The sequence below is a fragment of the Mus caroli genome, unplaced genomic scaffold (genome assembly GCF_978045245.1).
Source record: "Mus caroli unplaced genomic scaffold, Mus_caroli_1 scaffold_1, whole genome shotgun sequence".
Taxonomy (NCBI): domain Eukaryota; kingdom Metazoa; phylum Chordata; class Mammalia; order Rodentia; family Muridae; genus Mus; species Mus caroli.
The window spans coordinates 192,931,471-192,952,551 of NW_028227256.1; the positions used below are offsets into that span (position 1 = coordinate 192,931,471).

Genomic DNA, 21,081 nt, shown 5'->3' on the forward strand with positions numbered 1-21,081 from the left:
AAAAGAGATAGTTAGAAAAATTATCACTTAAATGAGATACTGTGCTTTTTTTTCCTTCCTGAAATTTCTATGCCTCCCCCCACCCCACCCCCCCGCCCCACGCTCCACTATAGTCTTTTACAGAGTACAGCTATTGTTGATTTGTAAGTCACCAACTTTTTTGAAGCACACAGAAAAGAATGACTTCATTTTCTTTCTTTTTCTTCTCTTTCTTTGGTTTTGTTGTTGTTATTGTTTGTTTGTTTCTACATTTTTTATTTACTTGCTTTTATGTGTATGGATGTTTTTTGCCTGAATACATGTTTGTCTGTGCACTGCCTATGTTCAGTACATACAGGGGCCAGAAGAGAGATTCAGATCTCTTCAGTTTGGGAGTTACATTATGTGGAGTGTTAGCATTATATAGAGTTGGAATTGAAGCCTAGTGTTCTGGAAAAGCAACCAGTACTCCTACCCAGTAAGCCATCCCTCCGGTCCTTCTTTCTACCTCTCTTCTAAGCATACTTTCCCTAACACTTTAGGTTTCCCAAATACTTTGTGTTTCACTCTTTTTCTACAGACATCCTCTCTACCATGTGATTGCCTGCCACAATATGGCTGACCTCCATGATGGTATAACTCAACTGGCATGAATTGTTTTCTTCTCTATTTCCCTCTTCTGGGCAACTGCTGAGGTCTACAACTTACAGAGTCTGGGGAACGGTTTCTGTGAAAGTTTAGTAAAATTGTCCTTGAGCTCCTGTTTTATTCCATTCTTGGTTTATTTTATTAATGAGATTAAGAACTCCAAGAGGGAACCCAGATTTCCCTAGTATCTGATCACAAAGGGAGTTTCCTAAGTTTTAGCAACCTATGTAATTCTGCTTGATGTCCCCACTGTTCTTTAATCAATTAAATATTTCATTATAAATGACTTCCATGTGAATTGTAGTGTATTTGCCTGCAGCCTTGGCCTCTACCCACTGGATACCAGGAGTATTTCCCTCCTCTAGTTTTAACTACCACAATGACTCTAGACAAAACCATCCTGTCTAAGAAACACTGAGGTAGATTATTCCTATCCAAAGCTCCAAAACTAGTCAGACACTGCAGGTTTTACCATCTTCTCATTTCCCTTACTATTTCCAGTGGTTTGCATGCTTTTGTACTAAGGTGATAAAGAACAACTATTAAATGTCCTGTTTGAAGGAATTGTTGACCATAGAAGCAACATGTACTGGAATGTGTGGCAAGTGAACTATGCCACCAGATTGAAGAACTGGTAAGGTTGAGTAGGCTCAAACCCCAGGAAATCTCAAAATTGAGAATGGCATGTGTGGAGCCCACTCCCTGGAAAACTACCTGATCTGGAACACGTAACCATGACACCTGCCCTGAGAGGACCATGACAATGGGTCACATAACATTAAAACCTGGAGTTCTCCATGTTAATGCGGTTTCTAGATAGACTCCCAAATGTTTAGCCAAATGAGCATACCTTCCTGGGCTTTCCTTTCCAAAAAAAAGTATTTAATGCCTGATTTACCCTGGGTAAGGTGTATGCATTCACGGCTGCCATCAAATAAAAACAGTTTGGACAAGCAAGGACTGCCTCCTTCATGAAGGACCTCCTCATGGAAGGCCTTCAGCATAAATATCCTAAATCTATTAGAGAAGGGCTTTTTCCTTCCAAACCCTCCTTACTCTTGGCAGTCACTTGGAATTTTGCTTCCATCAAGGTCTCAGCCTTCCCCCTTCCTGCCTGGAGAAGGAAAGCTCAGACCCGCAGAGCCCTGTTCCCAAATCCCAGCAGTGCTGGCAGCACCTGGGTACACAGGTGACTAGGAACCACAGCATCCATCTCAGACTCCACTGTTTCTCACCCAGGGAAACATGGACGGAGACCCCCTATGATGGACTGTGTTCTGCCTCCCCTGAGCCGAGACCGGGCACCCCAGCAGTTAAGCAGAAATGTAGCTGGCATTGGAATACTAAAGTTATAGGTTTCACATTGTCAGCAAATATTTTCATCAGTGTTTAGAGAGTGTTTTCTAGAGGGTGAAGCCAGAAAGAGAAAAGAGACTAGGAGATAGGACAGATTCCTTGGGATGTAATATTAGTCTTCAGTTCCTATAGAGGTTATTTTCTTTTTAATTATTTTCTGTGTCTGGCTATGCCTTAATTTGGTTTTCTATTGCTATGAACAGACACTCTGACCATGGCAACTCTTATAAAGAAAAACATTTAATTGTGGTAGGCTTACAGTTCAGAGTTCTAGTCCATTATTGTCATGGGAGGAAAGTTGGCAGCATGCATTCAGACATAGTGCTAGAGAGGTAGCTGAGAGTTCTACATCTTGATCCTCAGGCAGCAAAAAAGTAAATGAAACACACTTCCTCCAACAAGGCCATATTTACTCCAACAAGGGCAAGCTTCCTAATAGCCCAACTCCCAATAGACCTATGGGGGCCATTTTGTTCAAACTACCACATTCTACTTCCTGGACCCCATAGGATTTAGCCATATCATAATGCAAAATGCATTGACTCCAATCTCAAAAGTCCCCATAGTCTATAACAATCTCAAACTTGTTTGAAAGTCCAAAGTTCAAAGCTTCTTCTGAGACTCATCCAATCTTTTAACTTTAATTCCTGTAAAATCAAAATAAAAAAAGCAGATCACATACTTCCAACATATAAGGATATCCAGCTTTGACACATCAGAGTCTGAAGTAGGTGGCATGGAGTCAGCAGAACACACAGACACAGAATCTTCTTGATTATTATACAAGTTCTCTTAACTTTATTTTCCCCCATAGCTTATGTGACTCACCAAAATCTCTCAAGCAGGATAAAAATTACAATGTGACTACATTCCATTTTTCTTTAAGTGAACAATTACAGTGAGTATACATAGGAAAAAAAAAAAGAAAAAAAGTGTTCCCCTATATCATCTCATGATCAAATGCTTTATGTATCATGTATTAAAAAAATATTTTCAAAAACCCACATGCATTTGTAAGCAAGCACTTGTTATATATTAACAAAGTGTAAGCAAGCAGGCTAATTTTCTCAGCCAGTTTCTTTTACTGGCAGGCAGAAATTTGCAGTTGCAATGAAAGAATGATTTTATCTTAAAAAGTAATCTTATAAAAATCTTAAAGGAATCACAAATCTAAATTTTTATAGAAAAAAATCAGTCACTTCTACTTTAAATCCTTAGGGTGCACATCTACTCATTAACAATTTATTGTTTAATCAATACCAGGAAGCTGAGGGCAAAAATAAGTACACGAAATTAATCATCACCTTGATCATTAGCCCAGCTTCAGCAAGAGAGGCACATCAGCCAATGTTGGGCTTCCATTGTTCTTGTCCCCTGACCTCAAAAATTTCCTAGCCCAACTATTAAGAATGTTCCTTTCTGAACTTCAGATTGGTCTCTAAAATTTTCTATATCAAATATACTAGCAAAAACATCTTAACCTAACTTTCCTAACAATCCATATCTCCAAATTCTTTCTAAGGGTGGTGAATGTTACTAGACATGCATAACTCTAAGTCTTACTGAGGTTTATAAATGAATCATTCATCTGCTCCAGCAGCAAAGCTTGAAAAAGATCAATCACTATTATTGTTAAGTGCCAAAGATACTGCCCAGTCAGGGGCTGGGAGACCCCTTAGAGTTTTCATACAACTTATAGTTTAAGAGCAGCATGATGTTTGAGAGAACTATAGAGCGATTTCCATAACAGCATCAAGTCCCCAAGACATCTAGTCCCTGGAGCTCTGCCTCTCTGAGGCACACCCATCATGATTGTGCCACATCCCATGAGTTCTGTTTGTTGTTCTTCTATGTGGGCCTCAACATAATGTCATAGGATATACATTATAAATCTAAAGGGGAGCATCGAAGAAATTCTGAACCAAAAACTATCTGGGCAAACTCTGTATCTCCATGTCTGAAGTTAAAATATTCTTCAGACCTCCAACTCCTTTCTTCTTTGTTGACTGCAATATGCCTCTTTCTCATGGGCTGATTCCATTCTCTGTTAGCAGCTCTCCTTTGAAGGTATCCCACAGCTCTGGCATCTCCAGCATTTTGGGGTCTTCAAGGCAATCCAGGCTTCACCTTCATAGCTTCACACAATGACCTCTCTAGGTCTCCATGCAGGGACACTCCTGACACATGTCTGGCCTCTTTAGCTTTCCCTAGCCACAACAGAAGAGTCCATAACCCCTTTCTTGTATCCTTGACTTTACAACCAGAACCACATGGCCAAAGCCGCCATGATATGTTGTTGGCTGGGGCCCTCATTCAAATAATTTTTCACAATCTTTCTGTTTTAGAAACTTTCCTCATTGCATAAGCATGGCTGTCTTGCAACTTGCTTTGCAGACCAGGGTAACCTTAAACTCTGGGATTAAAAGTGTACACTACCATGCTTTGCCCTAAACATTTCTTTAATTCCCTTTCACTTTTCTTTAATTCTTTTTTTACAAACAGGAAGCTTAGTTAGCTAGGGTCTTGCTCTGAGCTTACCGCTCACTTAACTCGTTTGGCATCAGGGTTTCCTTTAAACTGTTGACACTTTCCATGTTCCTTTTCTCCTCAAATGTTACATTTTGTATTTTTCCTTGCTCAGCTTGCTCCTATTAGTTATAGGTCTGCATAAAAGTGACCACTAGTAACTGCACAACAGAGTCAATCTAGACTGTTCTGAGATCTCCTTTGCCAACTTAAAATTTATCCAAAACTCTTCCACTTAGCCATGGACAATTTTTTTTTTTTGACAAGAGCAGAGAGCAGCCACAACCTTCTCTGAAATATCACAAGAACAATCTGTATACCACATACTAAAGTTCTTCTTATCTGAAACCTCTTGAACCAGGCCCTCATAGTTCAAATCACCCTAAGCATCATTGTCTTCTGTGCTCCTTCTAGGGTGGTCTATTAAACTGTGCTTAAAGCATTCCACTGCTTTCCTAACCCAAATTCCCAAAGTCCACATGTCTCCAAACAAAAGCATGGTCAGGTCTATCACAACAATACCCCAGTTCCTAGTTTCAACTTCTGTCTTATTCTGGGTTTCTATTGCTGTGAAGAGACACCATAACTTTGACAACTCTTATAGAGAAAAACATTTAATTGGGGCTGGCTTACAAATCAGAGGTTTAGTCCATTATTGTCGTGGAGGGTAGCTTGGTGGCATGTAAGCAGATATGGTGCTGAAGAGGTAGCTGAGAGTTCTACATCTTGATCTGCAGGAAACAAAAAAGAAGAGAATGAGACATACTTTCTCCAACAAAGCCATAACTACTACAACAGCCTTCTAATAGTGCTACTCTCTATGGGCCTAATAGAGACCATTTTTATTCAAACAACAACAGGCTGTTTTGCATTCATGTATGTTTGTGCACCTTATGTGTATCTGGTACCCATAGTCACCAGAGGAGGCTAATTCCCTGGAATTGGAATTTTATATAGTTGTAAGCTGCCATGTAGGTGCTAAGAATTAAACCCAACCCTAGGTCCTCTGGAAGACCAGCAGGTGTTTCTAACTGCTGAGACATCTTTCCATCCCTCCATGTGATTTTTAACTGTCCCTACACGCCACACAAACACACACACACACACACACACACAGGAGTTTAATTACATAACAGATGAGACAGAAAGCTGGTTATCAATGGGAGGGGTTTCTGTTGGTGTTATTTTTTATTTATCTTAATAGTCTAAAGGTTAGATCTAAGGCATAGTGAGAGAGGATGGGTGGTCGGAGAGAAGTTGTTCCCTGAGTAATATGTAAATTTTGGGGTTGAGGGAGCTAAATTTGTGGATAGAGAAATTGGCTAAAATAACCAAAGGTGTGTTCTAGAATGAATTACCATTAAATTATAAACTCCTAAGACCCTAGAATTGTATATACTATTTAGGAAATCACTGACTTCAGAAAGCAATATCATGTAAGATTTTTTAAAAATACAGTTTATTTGAATGGTGAATGTGTCTATTACTAAATGGAATTTTATAAAGAGCTGAAACCTTGGGGGGTGCTATGGGGGACTTTTGGGATAGCATTGGAAATGTAATTGAGGAAAATATGTAATAAAAAAATATTAAAAATTTAAAAAAAGAGCTGAAACTTATGAGAAAACTTCTAAAGAAATAACTAAACTTAAATGCCATTTTCATGGTGAATACTTTCAATGTAATCACTTTCTTTTCTCTATCATCTTTCCTTGCTTATTTCTCTTTAATAATATTTATTCATACTCATTTTCTCTTATTTTTGTTTCTGTTTTTGATTGTTTTTTGGAGACAGAGCCTCATACAGTCCACTCTCCCCTCCAATTCACTATGTAGCTAAATTCAAATGTCAGCCTTAAATTCCTGATCTTTCTCCCACTTCCTAAGTACTAGAATTATAGGTACATACCACCATATCTGACTTTATTTTATTTTTAATAATTTTAAATTATTCTTAATCATTTTATTAATTACATTTGTTACATATTTACTGAATAGAAAAATGCTTTTTTAAATAAGATTGTCAGTTGGAATATGAAGTAGGTAAGCTAATAATATTGTTCATGGATATAAAGACTGAAAAAGAACAATATTTCCTTAAGGCCATGATTTAAAAATACTATGAGAAAATATTAAAGCAAATCTTGACCTATGTATAAGTAACTATATTTCAATTTCATTATATACCAACTTGTCATGTCATCAGCTTGCTGGGTTGTATGGATCAATAGAATATACTTCTCGTGTTTCTAAATGAAGAGCTCCTTCTTTGGGTCTTGTCTTTGTATAATAATTGCTAAAAAGGAGACATAAAAAACAGTCAAATATTTACTCATTAATTATGATTATAGTAAGGATTCATTAGCTGTCAGCTTTCTATCACTCACAGAAAATTGTATTTTCACATGTGATTTCATCTCATTTTTTAAAATATTAAACAGCATAGGCCCCAATTTTAACGGCACATACAAATAAATAACTTTTGGTAATTTTTGTTGGTAATTGTTTGGTATTGTTCAGTTAGAAGTTGATACTAGATAACTTATTGCTCTCATTTACAAAACAATAAAAGCTTTAGAGGAATTTCAATTAGTAGAAAATAAATTTAAGTAAGTTAGAAAATGGAATTGAAATCAGTGTTAGGAACTTTTAAAAATAGACTTGCTGCTGGACGTGGTGGTGCACAACTTTAATCCCAGCATTTGGGAGGCAGAGGCAGACAGATCTCTGTGAGTTCAAGGTCAATCTGTTCTACAAAGCAAGTTCCAGGGTAGCCAGAGATGTTACACAGAGAAACCCTGTCTCGAACAACAAACAAACAAGAAAAACATAACTGATTGGGTTCATATCAATTCAGACTCTAGAACATACTGTCCTATGTTATAACATATTAATAAATGATAATAAGCAGACAGGGACATTATGAATTATTTTTAGATATCCATTTTTTTTTCAAATATTCCTACACATGTTGTGTTTTGATAGCAAGCTTAGAAACCACATTTTCTACTTCTTTAAAATTTTTATTACTCTTGGGTAAAATTATCTCCTAACTTCCTGTGTGAAAAGCCATACAAATGACAGCCCAATTTTTGTCTTTGAGATATTTTCTTTTGAATTCCTTAAGTATCATTCTTCTAGCTTTCCTGCTTCTCTGTTTTTTTCTTTGCACCTTTAAATATTACATCTCATTGTGATTTCACCTTTTTTGTTCTTTGTGATCTCAAGACTTCCACTGTATGTTACTTACCTGAGTCCAGACCCCTTTAAACTCTACATCACAGATTCCTCATAATACTGTCCCACATTCTCCCTCTCTCCAATCAGTGAATACCTCTCCCTGGGGTCTTTCTATGTGTCTTTTCTTTCCACATCTAATACAAATCATTAAGTTCAGAAAATCTATTTTCTTCATAGCAGTGCTACAGCCTCCTGAACCCTGCCTTGCTTCTGGAAATGCAAATTTGAAAACTTTATTTCCTTGCAATGATCTTACAGGTCACACAGCTTCTTATCATAGTGTAGAGGGCTTTTCAATATTTAACTGCTCCTGACCTTGCTAGATTTCCCTCAATGCCTGCTTAGTGGAAAATTGTTAGTTCCATAAATGCAAACAAACAAACAAACAAACAAACAAAGCCACCCCCAAGCCATCTTGGGTGCGATCTCGGCAGAGGGTCCCAAGGTCCCCAGAGGACTCTCCACGATGCAGGCACCCTAACACACCCAGGATCTTGAGATCACTGGTGAGTGGAAAGCAACATCTGTTCCAAAAAACCCAGAGAGTCTTGTGCTAAGCAGCAACAGGGTCAAAGGACAAAGGCAGACCCTAGCATACCAAGAATCTTGGGATCACTGAGACCAGTCTACACAGGAGAGCACATGGACACCAGAAGCAACATAACTTCTTGGACAGGGTCTCTTTGGGCCTTCATCCTCAGCCAGGAGACAGAGCTGAGACCCAGACCTCTGGGCACCTTCGCTGCCAGAAGAGAGTCAACCTCCAGGGAGGGCTCTGACCCCAGGACTCAGGAGGTGGATCTGAGCACTTTCCCTGCAAGAGGAGAGCTTGCCTGCAGAGAGTGCTCTGACCACTGGGACTCAGGAAAGAGTTGGACTCCCAGGAGTGCTGACAGAGGCTAAAGAATCACAGGAGGAACAAGCTCCAGCCAGAGACAGCTAGAACATCTAACACAAGAGATTACAGGATGGTGAAAGGCAGACATATGAATCTTACTAGCAGACACCAAGACCACTGCGCATCATCAGAACCCAGTATGCCCACCACAGCAAGTCCTGGATACCCTAACACACAGGAAAAGCAAGACTCGGATTTAAAATCATATCTCATGATGCTGGTAGAGGATTTTTTAATAATGTACATTTTGTATTAGTGAAGCTGAATACTTTATGACTTACAAAAAGTCAGCCCACTCTTCTGAGACCTAAATGGCGAGACTTCTATAACATACTCTGCGCTCCTCCCAGCTGCTGGAGAGCAGACTCCGTTTCCAAGGCGGTGCATTAAAGAAGGCTTCTGCATTAGCGAAATCCATCAAGCAAAATACATCTTCAGTAAGACAGAAGATTATTAAAGATGACATAAGATCACTTAAGTATAAACAAAAGGATTTGGAAAACAGAATTGAATCTGCCAAGCAGGAGACTGAAAACGGTCTCAACAGCATCCTTAAATCCAAAAGCTCAACAGAAAAACATGTAAAGTTTTCTCTGTCAGTTGAAGAGATGCCGGCCACTTCTGAGGTGCCCAAGCCCACTCAGAAGTCGGCAGCAGTGGGCGAGTCAGGGGGAGACTGGGAAACAAACATGGTAAGTGCAGTGATTGTGCTCTCTAGACTCTGAGTCTGAGAGTAAAGAGGTGTGCCTCTTTCAAAAGAGTCTCAAATCAAGCATTCTGATTTCCTAATTAAGTCCTCAAAGGACTGGGTATTTATGAAGCTCACTTGTCAAATGAGTCCTCAGAGAATGGTCCAGATTTCTGTGGTGAAATATTACTGTTCAGTCTGTTCAAATGTCAGTCATCAATTTAGGCTGATTATTCTCACCGATGTGTAATCAGATAGAGTTTCATGGGTCAGGCGCACTGGTAGAGGATTTTAAAAAGGGCATTAATAACTCACTTAAAGAAATACAGGAGAACACTGCAAAACAGGTAGAAGGCCTTAAAGAGGAAGCACAAAATCCCTCAAGGAATTACAGGAAAACACTGCTAAACAGGTAGAAGACCTTAAAGAGGAAACACAAAATCCCTTAAAGAATTACAGGAAAACACAACCAAACAGGTGATGGAATTGAACAAAACCATCCAAGATCTAAAAATAGAAGTAGAAACAATGAAGAAAACCCAAAGGGAGACATCTCTGGTGATAGAAACCCTAGGGAAAAAATCAGGAACCATAAATGCAAGCATCAGCAACAGAATACAAAGATGGAAGAGAGAATCTCAGGTGCAGAGAACATAGACACAACAATCAAAGAAAATGCAAAATGCAAAAAGATCCTAACCCAAAACATCCAGGAAATCCAGGACACAATGAGAAGAAGACCAAACGTTAGGATAATAGGTATATGAAAATGAAGATTTTCAACTTAAAGGGCCAGTAAATATCTTCAACAAAATTATTGAAGAAAACTTCCCTAACCTAAAGAAAGAGATGCCCATGAACATACAAGAAACCTACAGAACTCCAAATAGACTGGACCGGAAAAGAAATTCCTCCCAACACATAATAATCAGAACAACAAATGCACTAAATAAAGATAGAATATTAAAAGCAGTAAAGGAAAAAGGTCAAGTAACATATAGAAGCAGACCTATTAGAATTACACCAGACTTCTGACCAGGGACTATGAAAGCCAGAAGATCCTGGACAGATGTTATACAGACCCTAAGAGAACACAAATGCCAGCCCAGGCTACTATACCCAGCAAAACTCTCAATTGTCATAGATGGAGATAACAAAGTATTCCATGACAAAACCAAATTCACACAATATCTTTCCACGAATCCAGACCTTCAAAGGATAATAAAGGGAAAACACCAACACAAGGAAGAAAATTATGCCATGGAAAGAGCAAGAAAGCAATCCTTCAACAAACCTAATAGAAGACAGCCACAAGAACAGAGTCCCAACTCTAACAACAAAAATAACAGGAAGCAACAATTACTTTTCCTTAATATCTCTTAATATCAATGGACTCAATTCCCAAATAAAAAGACATAGACTAACAGACTGGCTACATAAACAGGGCCCAACTTTTTGCTGCTTACAGGAAACCCACCTCAGAGAAAAAGACAGACACTACCTCAGAGTAAAAGGCTTTAAAACAATTCTCCAAGCAAATGGTCTGAAGAAACAAACTGGAGTAGCCATTCTAATACCTAATAAAATCGACTTCCAACACAAAGTTATCAAAAAAGACAAGGAGGGGCACTTCATACTCATTAAAGGTAAAATCTTCCAAGATGAACTCTCAATTCTGAATATCTATGCTCCAAATGCAAGGGCATCCACATTCATTAAAGAAACTATAGTAAAGCTCAAAGCACACATTGCACCTCACACAATATTAGTGGGAGACTTCAACACCCCCCTCTCACCAATGGACAGATCCTGGAAACAGAAACTAAACAGAGACACATTGAAACTATCAGAAGTTATGAAACAAATGGATGTAACAGATATATACAGAACATTTTATCATAAAACAAAAGGATATATCTTCTTATCAGCACCTCATGGTACCTTCTCCAAAATTGACCATATAATTGGTCACAAAACAGGCCTCAACAGACAGAAAAGTATTAAAATTATCCCATGCATCCTATCAGATCACCATGGACTAAGGCTGATCCTCAATAACAACATAAATAATAGAAAGCCAACATTCACTATTTAAACAAACTCAAAGACAAAAAAACACATGATCATCTCGTTAGATGCGGAGAAAGCATTTGACAAAATCCAACACCCATTCATGATAAAAGTCTCGGAAAGATCAGGAATTCCAGGCCCATACCTAAACATAATCAAAGCAATATACAGCAAACCAGTAGCCAACATCAAACTAAACGGAGAGAAGCTGGAAGCAATCCCACTAAAATCAGGGACTAGACAAGGCTGCCCACTTTCTTCATGCCTATTCAATATAGTACTCGAAGTCCTAGCCAGTGCAATTAGACAACAAAAAAAGATCAAGGGGATACAAATTGGAAAGGAAGAAGTCAAACTATCACTATTTGCAGAGGATATGATAATATATATATATATATATATATATATATAATCCTAAAAATTCCACCAGAGAACTCCTAAACCTGATAAAAAGCTTCAGTGAAGTAGCTGGATATAAAATTAAACAAATCAGTGGCCTTTCTCTACACAAAGGATAAACAGGCTGAGAAAGAAATTAGGGAAACACACTTCACAATAGTCACAAATAATATAAAATGCCTTGGTGTGACTTTAACTAAGAAAGTGAAAGATCTGTATGATAAGAACTTCAAGTCTCTGAAGAAAGAAATCAAAGAAGATCTCAGAAGACAGAAAGATCTCCTATACTCGTGGATTGGCAGGATCAATATGGTAAAAATGTCTATCTTGCAAAAAGCAATCTACAGATTCAATGCAATCCCCATCAAAATTTCAACTCAGTTCTTCACCTAGTTAGAAAGGGCAATTTGCAAATTCATCCGGAATAACACAAAAACCTAGAATAGCAAAAACTATTCTTAATGACAAAAGAACCTCTGGTGAAATCACCATGCCTGACCTCAAGCTGTTCTACAGAGCAATTGTGATTAAAAAATGCATGGTACTGGTACAGTGACAGACAGGTAGATCAATGGAATAGAATTGAAGACCCAGAAATGAATCCACACACCTATAGTCACTTGATCTTTGACAAGGTAGCTAAAGCCATCCAGTGGAAAAAAAGACAGCATTTTCAACAAATGGTGCAGGCACAACTAGTGGTTATCATGTAGAAGAATGTGAATTGATCCATTCTTATCTCCTTGTACTAAGGTCAAGTCTATGTGGATCAAGGAACTCCATGTAAAACCAGAGACACTGAAATTTATAGAGGAAAAAGTGGGGGAAAGCCTTGAGCACAGGGGAAAATTCCTTAACAGAACAGCAATGGCTTGTGCTGTAAGATCGAGAATTGACAAATGGGACCTCCTAAAATTGCAAAGCATCTGTAAGGCAAAAAGATACTGTCAATAAGACAAAAGGCCACCAACAGATTGGGAAAGGATCTTTACCAACCCTAAATCAGATAGGGGACTAATATCTAATATATATAAAGAACGCAAGAAGATGGACTCCAGGAAATCAAATAACCCTTTTTAAAAACTGGGGTACAGAGCTAAACAAAGAATTCTCAACTGAGGAACACCGAATGGCTGAGAAGCACCTGAAAAAATGTTTAACATCCTTAATCATCAGGGAAATGCAAATCAAACAACCCTGAGATTCTACCTCACATTAGTCAGAATGGCTAAGATCAAAAATTCAGTTGACAGCAGATGTTGGCGAGGATGTGGAGAAAGAGGAACACTCCTCCATTGTTGGTGGGATTGCAAGCTGGTACAACCACTCTGGAAATCAGTCTGGCAGTTCCTCAGAAAATTGGACATAGTACTACCAGAAGATCCAGCAATTCCTTTCCTGGGCATATACCCAGAAGATGTTCCAACTTGTAATAAGGACACACACTCCACTATGTTCATAACAGCCTTATTTATAATAGCCAGAAGCTGGAAAGAACCCAGATGTCCCTCAACAGAGGAATGGATACAGAAAATGTGGCACATTTACACAATGGAGTACTATTCAGCAATTAAAAACAATGAATTCATGAAATTCTTAGGCAATTGGATGCATCTGGAGGATATCATCCTGAGTGAGGTAACTCAATCACAAAAGAACATACATGATATGCACTCACTGAGAAGTGGATATTAGCCTAGAAACTTAGAATATCCAAGATACAATTTGCAAAACACATGAAACTCAAGAATAAGGAAAACCAAAGTGTGGATACTTAGCTCCTTTTTAGAATGAGGAACAAAATACCGATAGAAGGAGTTACAGAGACAAAGTTCAGAGCTGAGATGAAAGGAAGGACCATCCAGAGACTGCCCCACCAGGGGATCCATCCCATATACAACCATCAAACCCAGACACTATTGCATATGCCAGAAAGATTTGGCTGACAGGATCCTGATATAGCTCTCTCTTGTGAGGCTATGCCAGTGCCTGGCAAATACAGAAATGAATGCTCACAGTCATCTATTGGATGGAACATAGGGTCCATAATGAAGGAGCTAGAGAAAGTACCCAAGGAGCTAAAGAGGTCTGCAACCCTATAGGAGGAACAACAATATCAACTAACCAGTACCCCCAGAACTGTGTCTCTAGTTGCATATGTAGCAAAGGATGGCCTAGTCTGCCATCAATGGGAGGAGAGGCCCTTGGTCTTGCGAAGATCATATGCCCCATTACAGGGTAATTCCAGGGCCAGGAAGCAGGAGTGGGTGGGTTGGGGAGCAGAGCGTGGGGAGGGTATAGGGGACTTTGGGGATAGCATTTGAAATGTAAATAAAGAAAATACCTAATAAAAAAGACAATAATTATTAAAAAGCTTTATATAAACTAAAGGAAATTAGACAAGCAGTTACATGACAGTTTACAAAACAAGAGAGAGAAAGAATGCAAGAGAACCACTAAACAGAACATTTCAAAATGTCTTCAGGTGTTATCATTGGTGTTTGTTTTTATGCTATCTCTTAGATTTTTTTTAACTTGATTTTTACAAATTAAGGTATGTACGGGGTATCTTTTAAGTTCCTATAAACAATCTGTCCTTTATAATAACAAAGCACTTTATTCTAGAAATTAAATTGTCATTTCAGTTCATTTAAGTGTGTTTTCTTTAATTGGAGACAAGAACCCAAAAGCTGTTGTGTATGTTGATCAAACATCCATTTGAACTTACCTTTCTCTGTGTTTTAATATCATACAGAAGCTGACACTAATCAAAATGATAAATGCTGAGCCCACAGAAATACCTGAAGGGGGAAATGAATATTTAAATACCAGGAAAAATGTGACATGTACTGCTGCAAACTGATTGTAGGGCCTACTCATGGTAGCACGGAAGTTGTTAGTATGTTTTTCTAATACATTTTTCTTAACCATAAACAGTTAACGACTGAACAATCATAATTAAGTTTTACTTTTCTCTAATCATATCTAATCCATTTTTTTATTTGCAGCACCAGTTTCATTGGTAAACAATCTTGAACCTGGGATATAATTAGGAGCATAGAATACCAAAATACTGTAATTTTTTCATAACAATATTTGTTGTGATATATGCTTTGCTATAGCAGAATAAGATTACTTATTTAAATTGTACCAAATACCAATAGCAAATGAAATGAGACTTTCAATTTAAAACCTTGAATACATTTTTTCCAATTTTTTATTAGGTATTTTCTTCATTTACATTTCAAATGCTATTCCGAAAGTCCCCTATACCCCCCAACCCTGCTCCACTACCCACCCACTCCCACTTCTTGGTCCTGGTGTTCCCCTGTACTGGGGCATATAAAGTTTGCAAGACCAAGGGGCCTCTCTTCCAAGTGATGGCCAACTAGGCCACCTTGAATACATTTTTAACTCTAACCTAAACAGACATTTTAAAATGTGTCAAGAACATTAAAATACCCTTAAAACATGAAACAATATCAGATCCAATGTATTAAAATGAAACATTAATGTGTAGAATGTAAAACATTTAATTATATATTAACAAAAAATATAAGCACTCTCAATGTATTTAAGAAAACTCACCACAAATAAGAGGAATAGTTGACCCTAAGGAGAATTAAAAAAAAAAAAAACACCACAAAATATCAGTAGAAGTACAAGATAATGTCATATAAGTACCATTATATCTGATAATGTCCCAGAAATCAACACCCAGCTCTTACTTAGTCTACTTATGATATAGATATTGGTTCCCTAAGTTATACCCACTCTTTTAGTATGTCAAAACTCAACAAATATCTTCTTACTTTGATTAGATAAATTGTAAATTTATCAATACACTCAGCTTTCTAGGCAGAGATTTTTAGGATCAAATGAAAATATGAACTGTTATAACAGGTTAGTTGACATGTTTTTGGAGCACCTCTCAAGTTGGTATGTAGTTAAATCAGCCAAGAGAGAAGTTTCAGTAGGTTTTTTTTTTTTTTCTAAAATAGAAAGCAGTGTTTTACATTTTTTCTCCTTGTAGATTATTGTGCCCCTTTTGATGTGATGTGCCCCATACTCAACTATACTTTTCCTTGTATTGATTACTGTCTTGTATTAACTTTTAGTTAGTTTCTTGTCATATAACTCTTCACCATGTCAAAGCCCCAGGAATCTACTACACCGATAAAAACTCCATTCCCCTTCTTCGTGGACGTTATACAAACAAGAATAAAGCACTTGCACCTACGGTATTTGCAAAGAGCCAGGGGAGGGTTCCATTGGCTGTCATCCTGGCACTGGCTCTGGGGACTTCCCTCCAAGGTATACCCATCCTCACATTCCAGAGTCACAGTAGCCCCAAATCGATAGGTTTTCCCAGGTTGAAATCCCTTCTGGATTCCATTTGTATCTTCAGGAAAGCTACAGTTTACCTCTGCAATTGAAAAAGAAATCTTACTAATACAGAGTTATGATTTGTAATTTTACCAAGAAAATAGAAACTGTCCTTACTAGGAAGGTTAATCAACTTATTTCATTATCGTAAGCAAAGCTTCAGTGAATTGCAGAAGGCAATAGAGCAGTCAATATTGTCAACCATTTTACAACTACCGAGCAAATTAAACTGGGTTGTTTTCTACTTGTATGTCTATGCTAACAGTATTTAAATAATTCTAATACTTTCTTGGAGAAATACTAAGGGGTGAATGTACAATATTAAATGTTTCAGATTACTATTCTTTCTTGATTTCTAGTCTTACTCTCCAGTTCTTAAACATGCACATGCATTCTCATTTCTTCGTTTATATTTTGAGCATATAAACCAATAGTGTTCAACTTGTAACCTGCAGGGTACAGTGTAGGCATAATGACATTATGCACTGCATAAAGGTTATCCTTATAGTGTTCAAATGCTGATATCTCTGCCCCCCATATTTGATTGCAATTTGGACATGGCATTGTAATCTTATTCTAAGAGTATCCTGCTTCAAAATTGTGTAAACATTGCTCCTCATTTATTCTCTGATTTCTCAATAAAAGCTGATCAGCCAATGGCTGAGCAAAGGAGAGAATAAGGTTAGATTTCTGATCCCAGTCAGGAGAGGGAGGGAGAGATAGGAGAGGGGAGGATGAAACACCATGAGAAGACACCTGGAGCAGAGATAGTCTGATCAATACTAAAATACAAGTATCTCAGGAATTTCGGCTAGAAGATAGCCAGATTATCTTAGAGGATTAATAACAGGTCAATACTACTCATATATTGTGCCACAAAGCTTGATTAAATACATCTTATAGTCTGTCTCATGTGTTTGGTAGCTAGGCAGGATAAACAAAAGACTGCTTATAAAATCAACACAGGTAGCCATATTCAAACTATGGTACCTGTGAACATGACCTAATACAAAATCTTAAACATATTTAAAATATAATGATATTTTGGTAACTTTTTTATACATTTCTTTTTAAAATATTTATTTCATCTCAATCTTCTCCCTCCTCCCACCCCTTAAGCACATGCCATTACACCAACTTTTCCCTTTTGAAGGCATCATCTTAGAAAACTTTATGGAACATTTTAATATACCCCCAGGTAAAAGCTTTTTGTAATGTTCCAAAACAAAACAAAACAAACAAACAAACAAAAAACACTTTTAACCCTCTAGAAAATCCCAGAGACCTGGAATGTGCAAGGTACCCAGGACTCAATGTGGGTAACCTTAGCTAAAATACCAATCAGTGAGAAGATGGAACCTGAAGACCCCACCTCCAGTAGTTAGACAGGGCCCCCAGTGAAGGGATGGGGATACCAACCCACCTTCAAATTTCTGACCCAGAATTGTTCCTGTCTAAAGGAAATGCAGGGACAAAAATTAAGCAGAGATTGAAGGAATGGGTGACCAGTGACTAGCCCATCCCATGGGCAGACACCAAACCCTGACACTATTTCCGATGCTATGTTGTGCTTGCAGACAGGAGACTAGCATGGCTGTCCTCTGAGAGGCTCCACCAGGAGCTGACTGAGACAGATGCATATACTTACAGCCAACCTTTGGACTGAGGTTGGGGACCCCTATGGAAGAGTTAGGGGAAGGACTGAAAAGCTGAAGGGGATGGCAACCCCATAGGATGACCAACATTGTCAACTAACCTGGACCCTGGGGAGCTCCCAGAGACTAAGCCACCAACCAAAGCATACACAGGCTGGTCCACAGTCCCCAAAACATATGTAGCAGAGGACTGCCTTGTTTGGTCCCAGTGGGAGAGGATGTACCTAATCCTGTAAAGACTTGATGACCCAGAGAAGAGGGATGTAGGGTGTGGGGGGATACACACTCTCAGAGGTGAAGAGTAGAGGGGAGGGGGTAAAGAACTCTGTGAAGGGGGGCAGCATTTGGGATATAAATAAATAAATAAAATATTTAATTTAAAATACATTGTTAAGACAAACAAGAATTTTTATTTTCATATTTTCTAAATAAATGAAAAACAGTGAATTCTAGTATATTTTCCATAGTGGTGAGTGAGTGGTACAAAAGCCTTCTTTATAATTTATATCCATAATCATATGATTGAAGGTTTAGGGATGTTTGTCAAATGCACTCTTATTATAACTTTAACAAGAGGGTCACTATAGCAATATAATCTTTGCTTAGTTGCTTAAATTACAAAAAAACACTTCAACTTTGTATTAATTGATTAAATATACTTAATTATCATACAATTAATCTATAATAATTTTAATCTGAAAATGCTTAAAAGAACATATATTTAGGACAAATTATTTGTTAGGAAAAATAATAACAAGAACAAAGCAGAAAAAGTACCTTTGCAAAAAGGGGGGGGTTGGCTCCAGGTACCCTCATGAGTACAGGTAAGACGTGCCTCTCCAGCCATAAGGAAGCCTTGGTAGCAACTGTACATGACTGACATTCCTGGGGGAAATCGAGCTATATTCCCACCAGTATGATTCCCATTGGGGATTGTGGATGGAGACTGACACCCTAAAGAAGCTTGGATACCAACAAGAAAAGACTTTTAATTGGGCACAGAGTAACACATGGACAACACAATCTCTGGGAAACAGTAACACAAAAAAAGCAATGAGAAACAAGACAATTAGTTCATTTTCAAGTTTGGACAAATGTGTGCTTTTCCTCTTTACACCATTTGTGATTAAAAGAAAAGGGTCAAAAGTATTATAATTTATCAGCCCATGGTATTCTAGGACTGTCCCTTGGTTGGTCCCAAAATGTAGGAGTGTTTTTAATTAATTAATCTATTATCGTCCCTCTACATAGAAAATGAGCTATAATCTAAGCATGACACATACAAATGCCTAGGAACAAGTAAGTGAAGCCACACCTCTGTGGAGCTTAAGTTAGTGAAGCTGCACCTTACTAGCAGGAACAAGCTGTCAAATAACAGCTTAAATTATGAGATAATTTAGAGGGTTTGAAGGTCAGCTTCATTCTTCATTACATACAACATTCTCCTTCTGCATGAAATAATAGTCTTAAATATCAAAATTTCAAAGAATATTTTTGTCAAGTATTTGCCAAAAAGTATGCTCACTCTCCTAACTCTGTAGTTATAAGATTGAATAAATTACAGATTAATCTATATGTTAATCACCATTTCAGGTAATCTTGCTCTAGAGAAAGGAAAGAGAAAAGAATCAAATGAGAAGACAGGGAAAAGCAGATAATCTTATAAAAACACTAACTGCTTTAGCTTTTAGATAGAGAGTAAACTCAAGAGACTTTTTATTTAGTAAAACATCTCACTTTTTATCATGAAAATGGCTTACCCTTTCTGATACAAGTTGGTACATCTGGTAACCATGTGTTATTAGTATGACACCTTATCAAGTGGCTGCCTTTCATGATGAAACCTTGATTGCAGACAAAATGTACTATGTCATTATGAGAAAACGCAGAATGAGTTTTATTGAGTTTATAACCATGTTTGACTTCTGGATCGGGGCAATGAGTTAGAGGAGAAGATTGTAAGCATTGTGGTGGAGGTCCACTCCAAGATCCATGACCTTTAGAATCATTTATGCACTGCAAACTTTTCTCTCCCAAAAGATAGAACCCTTCATCACATTCATAAGAAACTTCATTTCCATATAGGAAGTGCTTTGCCATCATGCCTGTGTGACCACCATTTGCAATTGTTGGTGGAGGTTGACAGATAATAACTGCAGAAGAGATTTAGAGAATTTGAGCATTCATCACAATATAAACAACACTATATAAGTGCCTTATATTTTATATAAATAGAAAATTGTTTAAGGTTTGGAAACTAGAGCATGCTTTTAGTTAAATAACTTTATCAAATGTTATGCTTATGTAAGTACTACATGTTCATTCCAAAAAACTCAGAAAATAAAATAAAGTATAAAGAAATAAATAGTTTTGATCAAAACTAAAAGATTTACCATGTCTTATACATAGCAAGAAAAAGTATAAACTATTAAAGTAGTTGTAAGCTTGCCCTCCATTAATTGATTTTCCTTTTCTAACTCTCTAATCTATGGTTGGCTTCTCCCATGTCCATAATTTACCTGTACAAACTTCAATCTTTTTAAACCAAGTACCATTCTCAGCATTTTGACACTTCTCATAAGTATATCCAGTCAACTGGTACCTAGAAAAAGATGTTATATTACATTTCTTCTCAATATTTTACTTCTTCATCATAAAAAGTACAGCTATAGAGATATTTCTAAATGAGCCCCTTGGCACAGAGAAACTTAAACTTTCTGTCATCCAAATCAGAAAATTATTTATACATAAGAAGCACTCATAAAAGCCCTTCCCATGTCAAAAAAAACCAGGCAGGAGCTGCTAATTTGACCATGTGTGTAGGAACATTGAGGAATCTCCAAACAGTTTTAACCAAAACAAGCTGTGGGTAGAATTAATATACAAAATGAGGTGGGCATTCTTTCTTAAAACTCACCCATTTTGACAGGTTCTTTTCACTAGTTTTATATGTGAATCATCTGGAAGGCCATGTACTCTCATAGGTTCACATCCTTCTGGAGAGACAAAGTTGAGATTGCTTTTAGATTCCTCATAGCTAAAAGAAAGATGACTCAGGAACCAAAAGAACCTTCACATTATGTCCAAGAATCTATAAGAATCTATTGTCCTGAAGACAATGGGTGGATTTGTTTCCATGGCTTATTGCAAGGGTCACAAGTTATCCCAGAGTCATATATATGGGGGGGGGGGGGACTAAGAGGGTGGTGGCCTGGAGAACAAACATCACACATAAC

The 21,081-nt window shown here is 37.6% G+C and overlaps 1 protein-coding gene across 1 annotated transcript in view; it reads right to left on the reverse strand.

Annotated features, from left to right (window-relative positions):
* Positions 1–6,710: 6,710 nt before the first annotated feature.
* The window catches only part of Cr2 (complement C3d receptor 2), a 34,391-nt gene continuing 20,020 nt past the window's right edge, over positions 6,711–21,081 (reverse strand). Inside the window, exons 18-25 of the mRNA XM_029477802.2 lie at positions 20,763–20,841; positions 20,365–20,447; positions 19,606–19,998; positions 18,623–18,808; positions 16,045–16,230; positions 15,393–15,416; positions 14,533–14,605; positions 6,711–6,805 (exon numbers count right to left, since the gene is read on the reverse strand). Of these exons, the coding sequence (XP_029333662.2) occupies positions 6,712–6,805; positions 14,533–14,605; positions 15,393–15,416; positions 16,045–16,230; positions 18,623–18,808; positions 19,606–19,998; positions 20,365–20,447; positions 20,763–20,841 (1,118 nt within the window). The 3' untranslated portion in view covers position 6,711. The remainder of the gene's footprint in view (positions 6,806–14,532; positions 14,606–15,392; positions 15,417–16,044; positions 16,231–18,622; positions 18,809–19,605; positions 19,999–20,364; positions 20,448–20,762; positions 20,842–21,081) is intronic.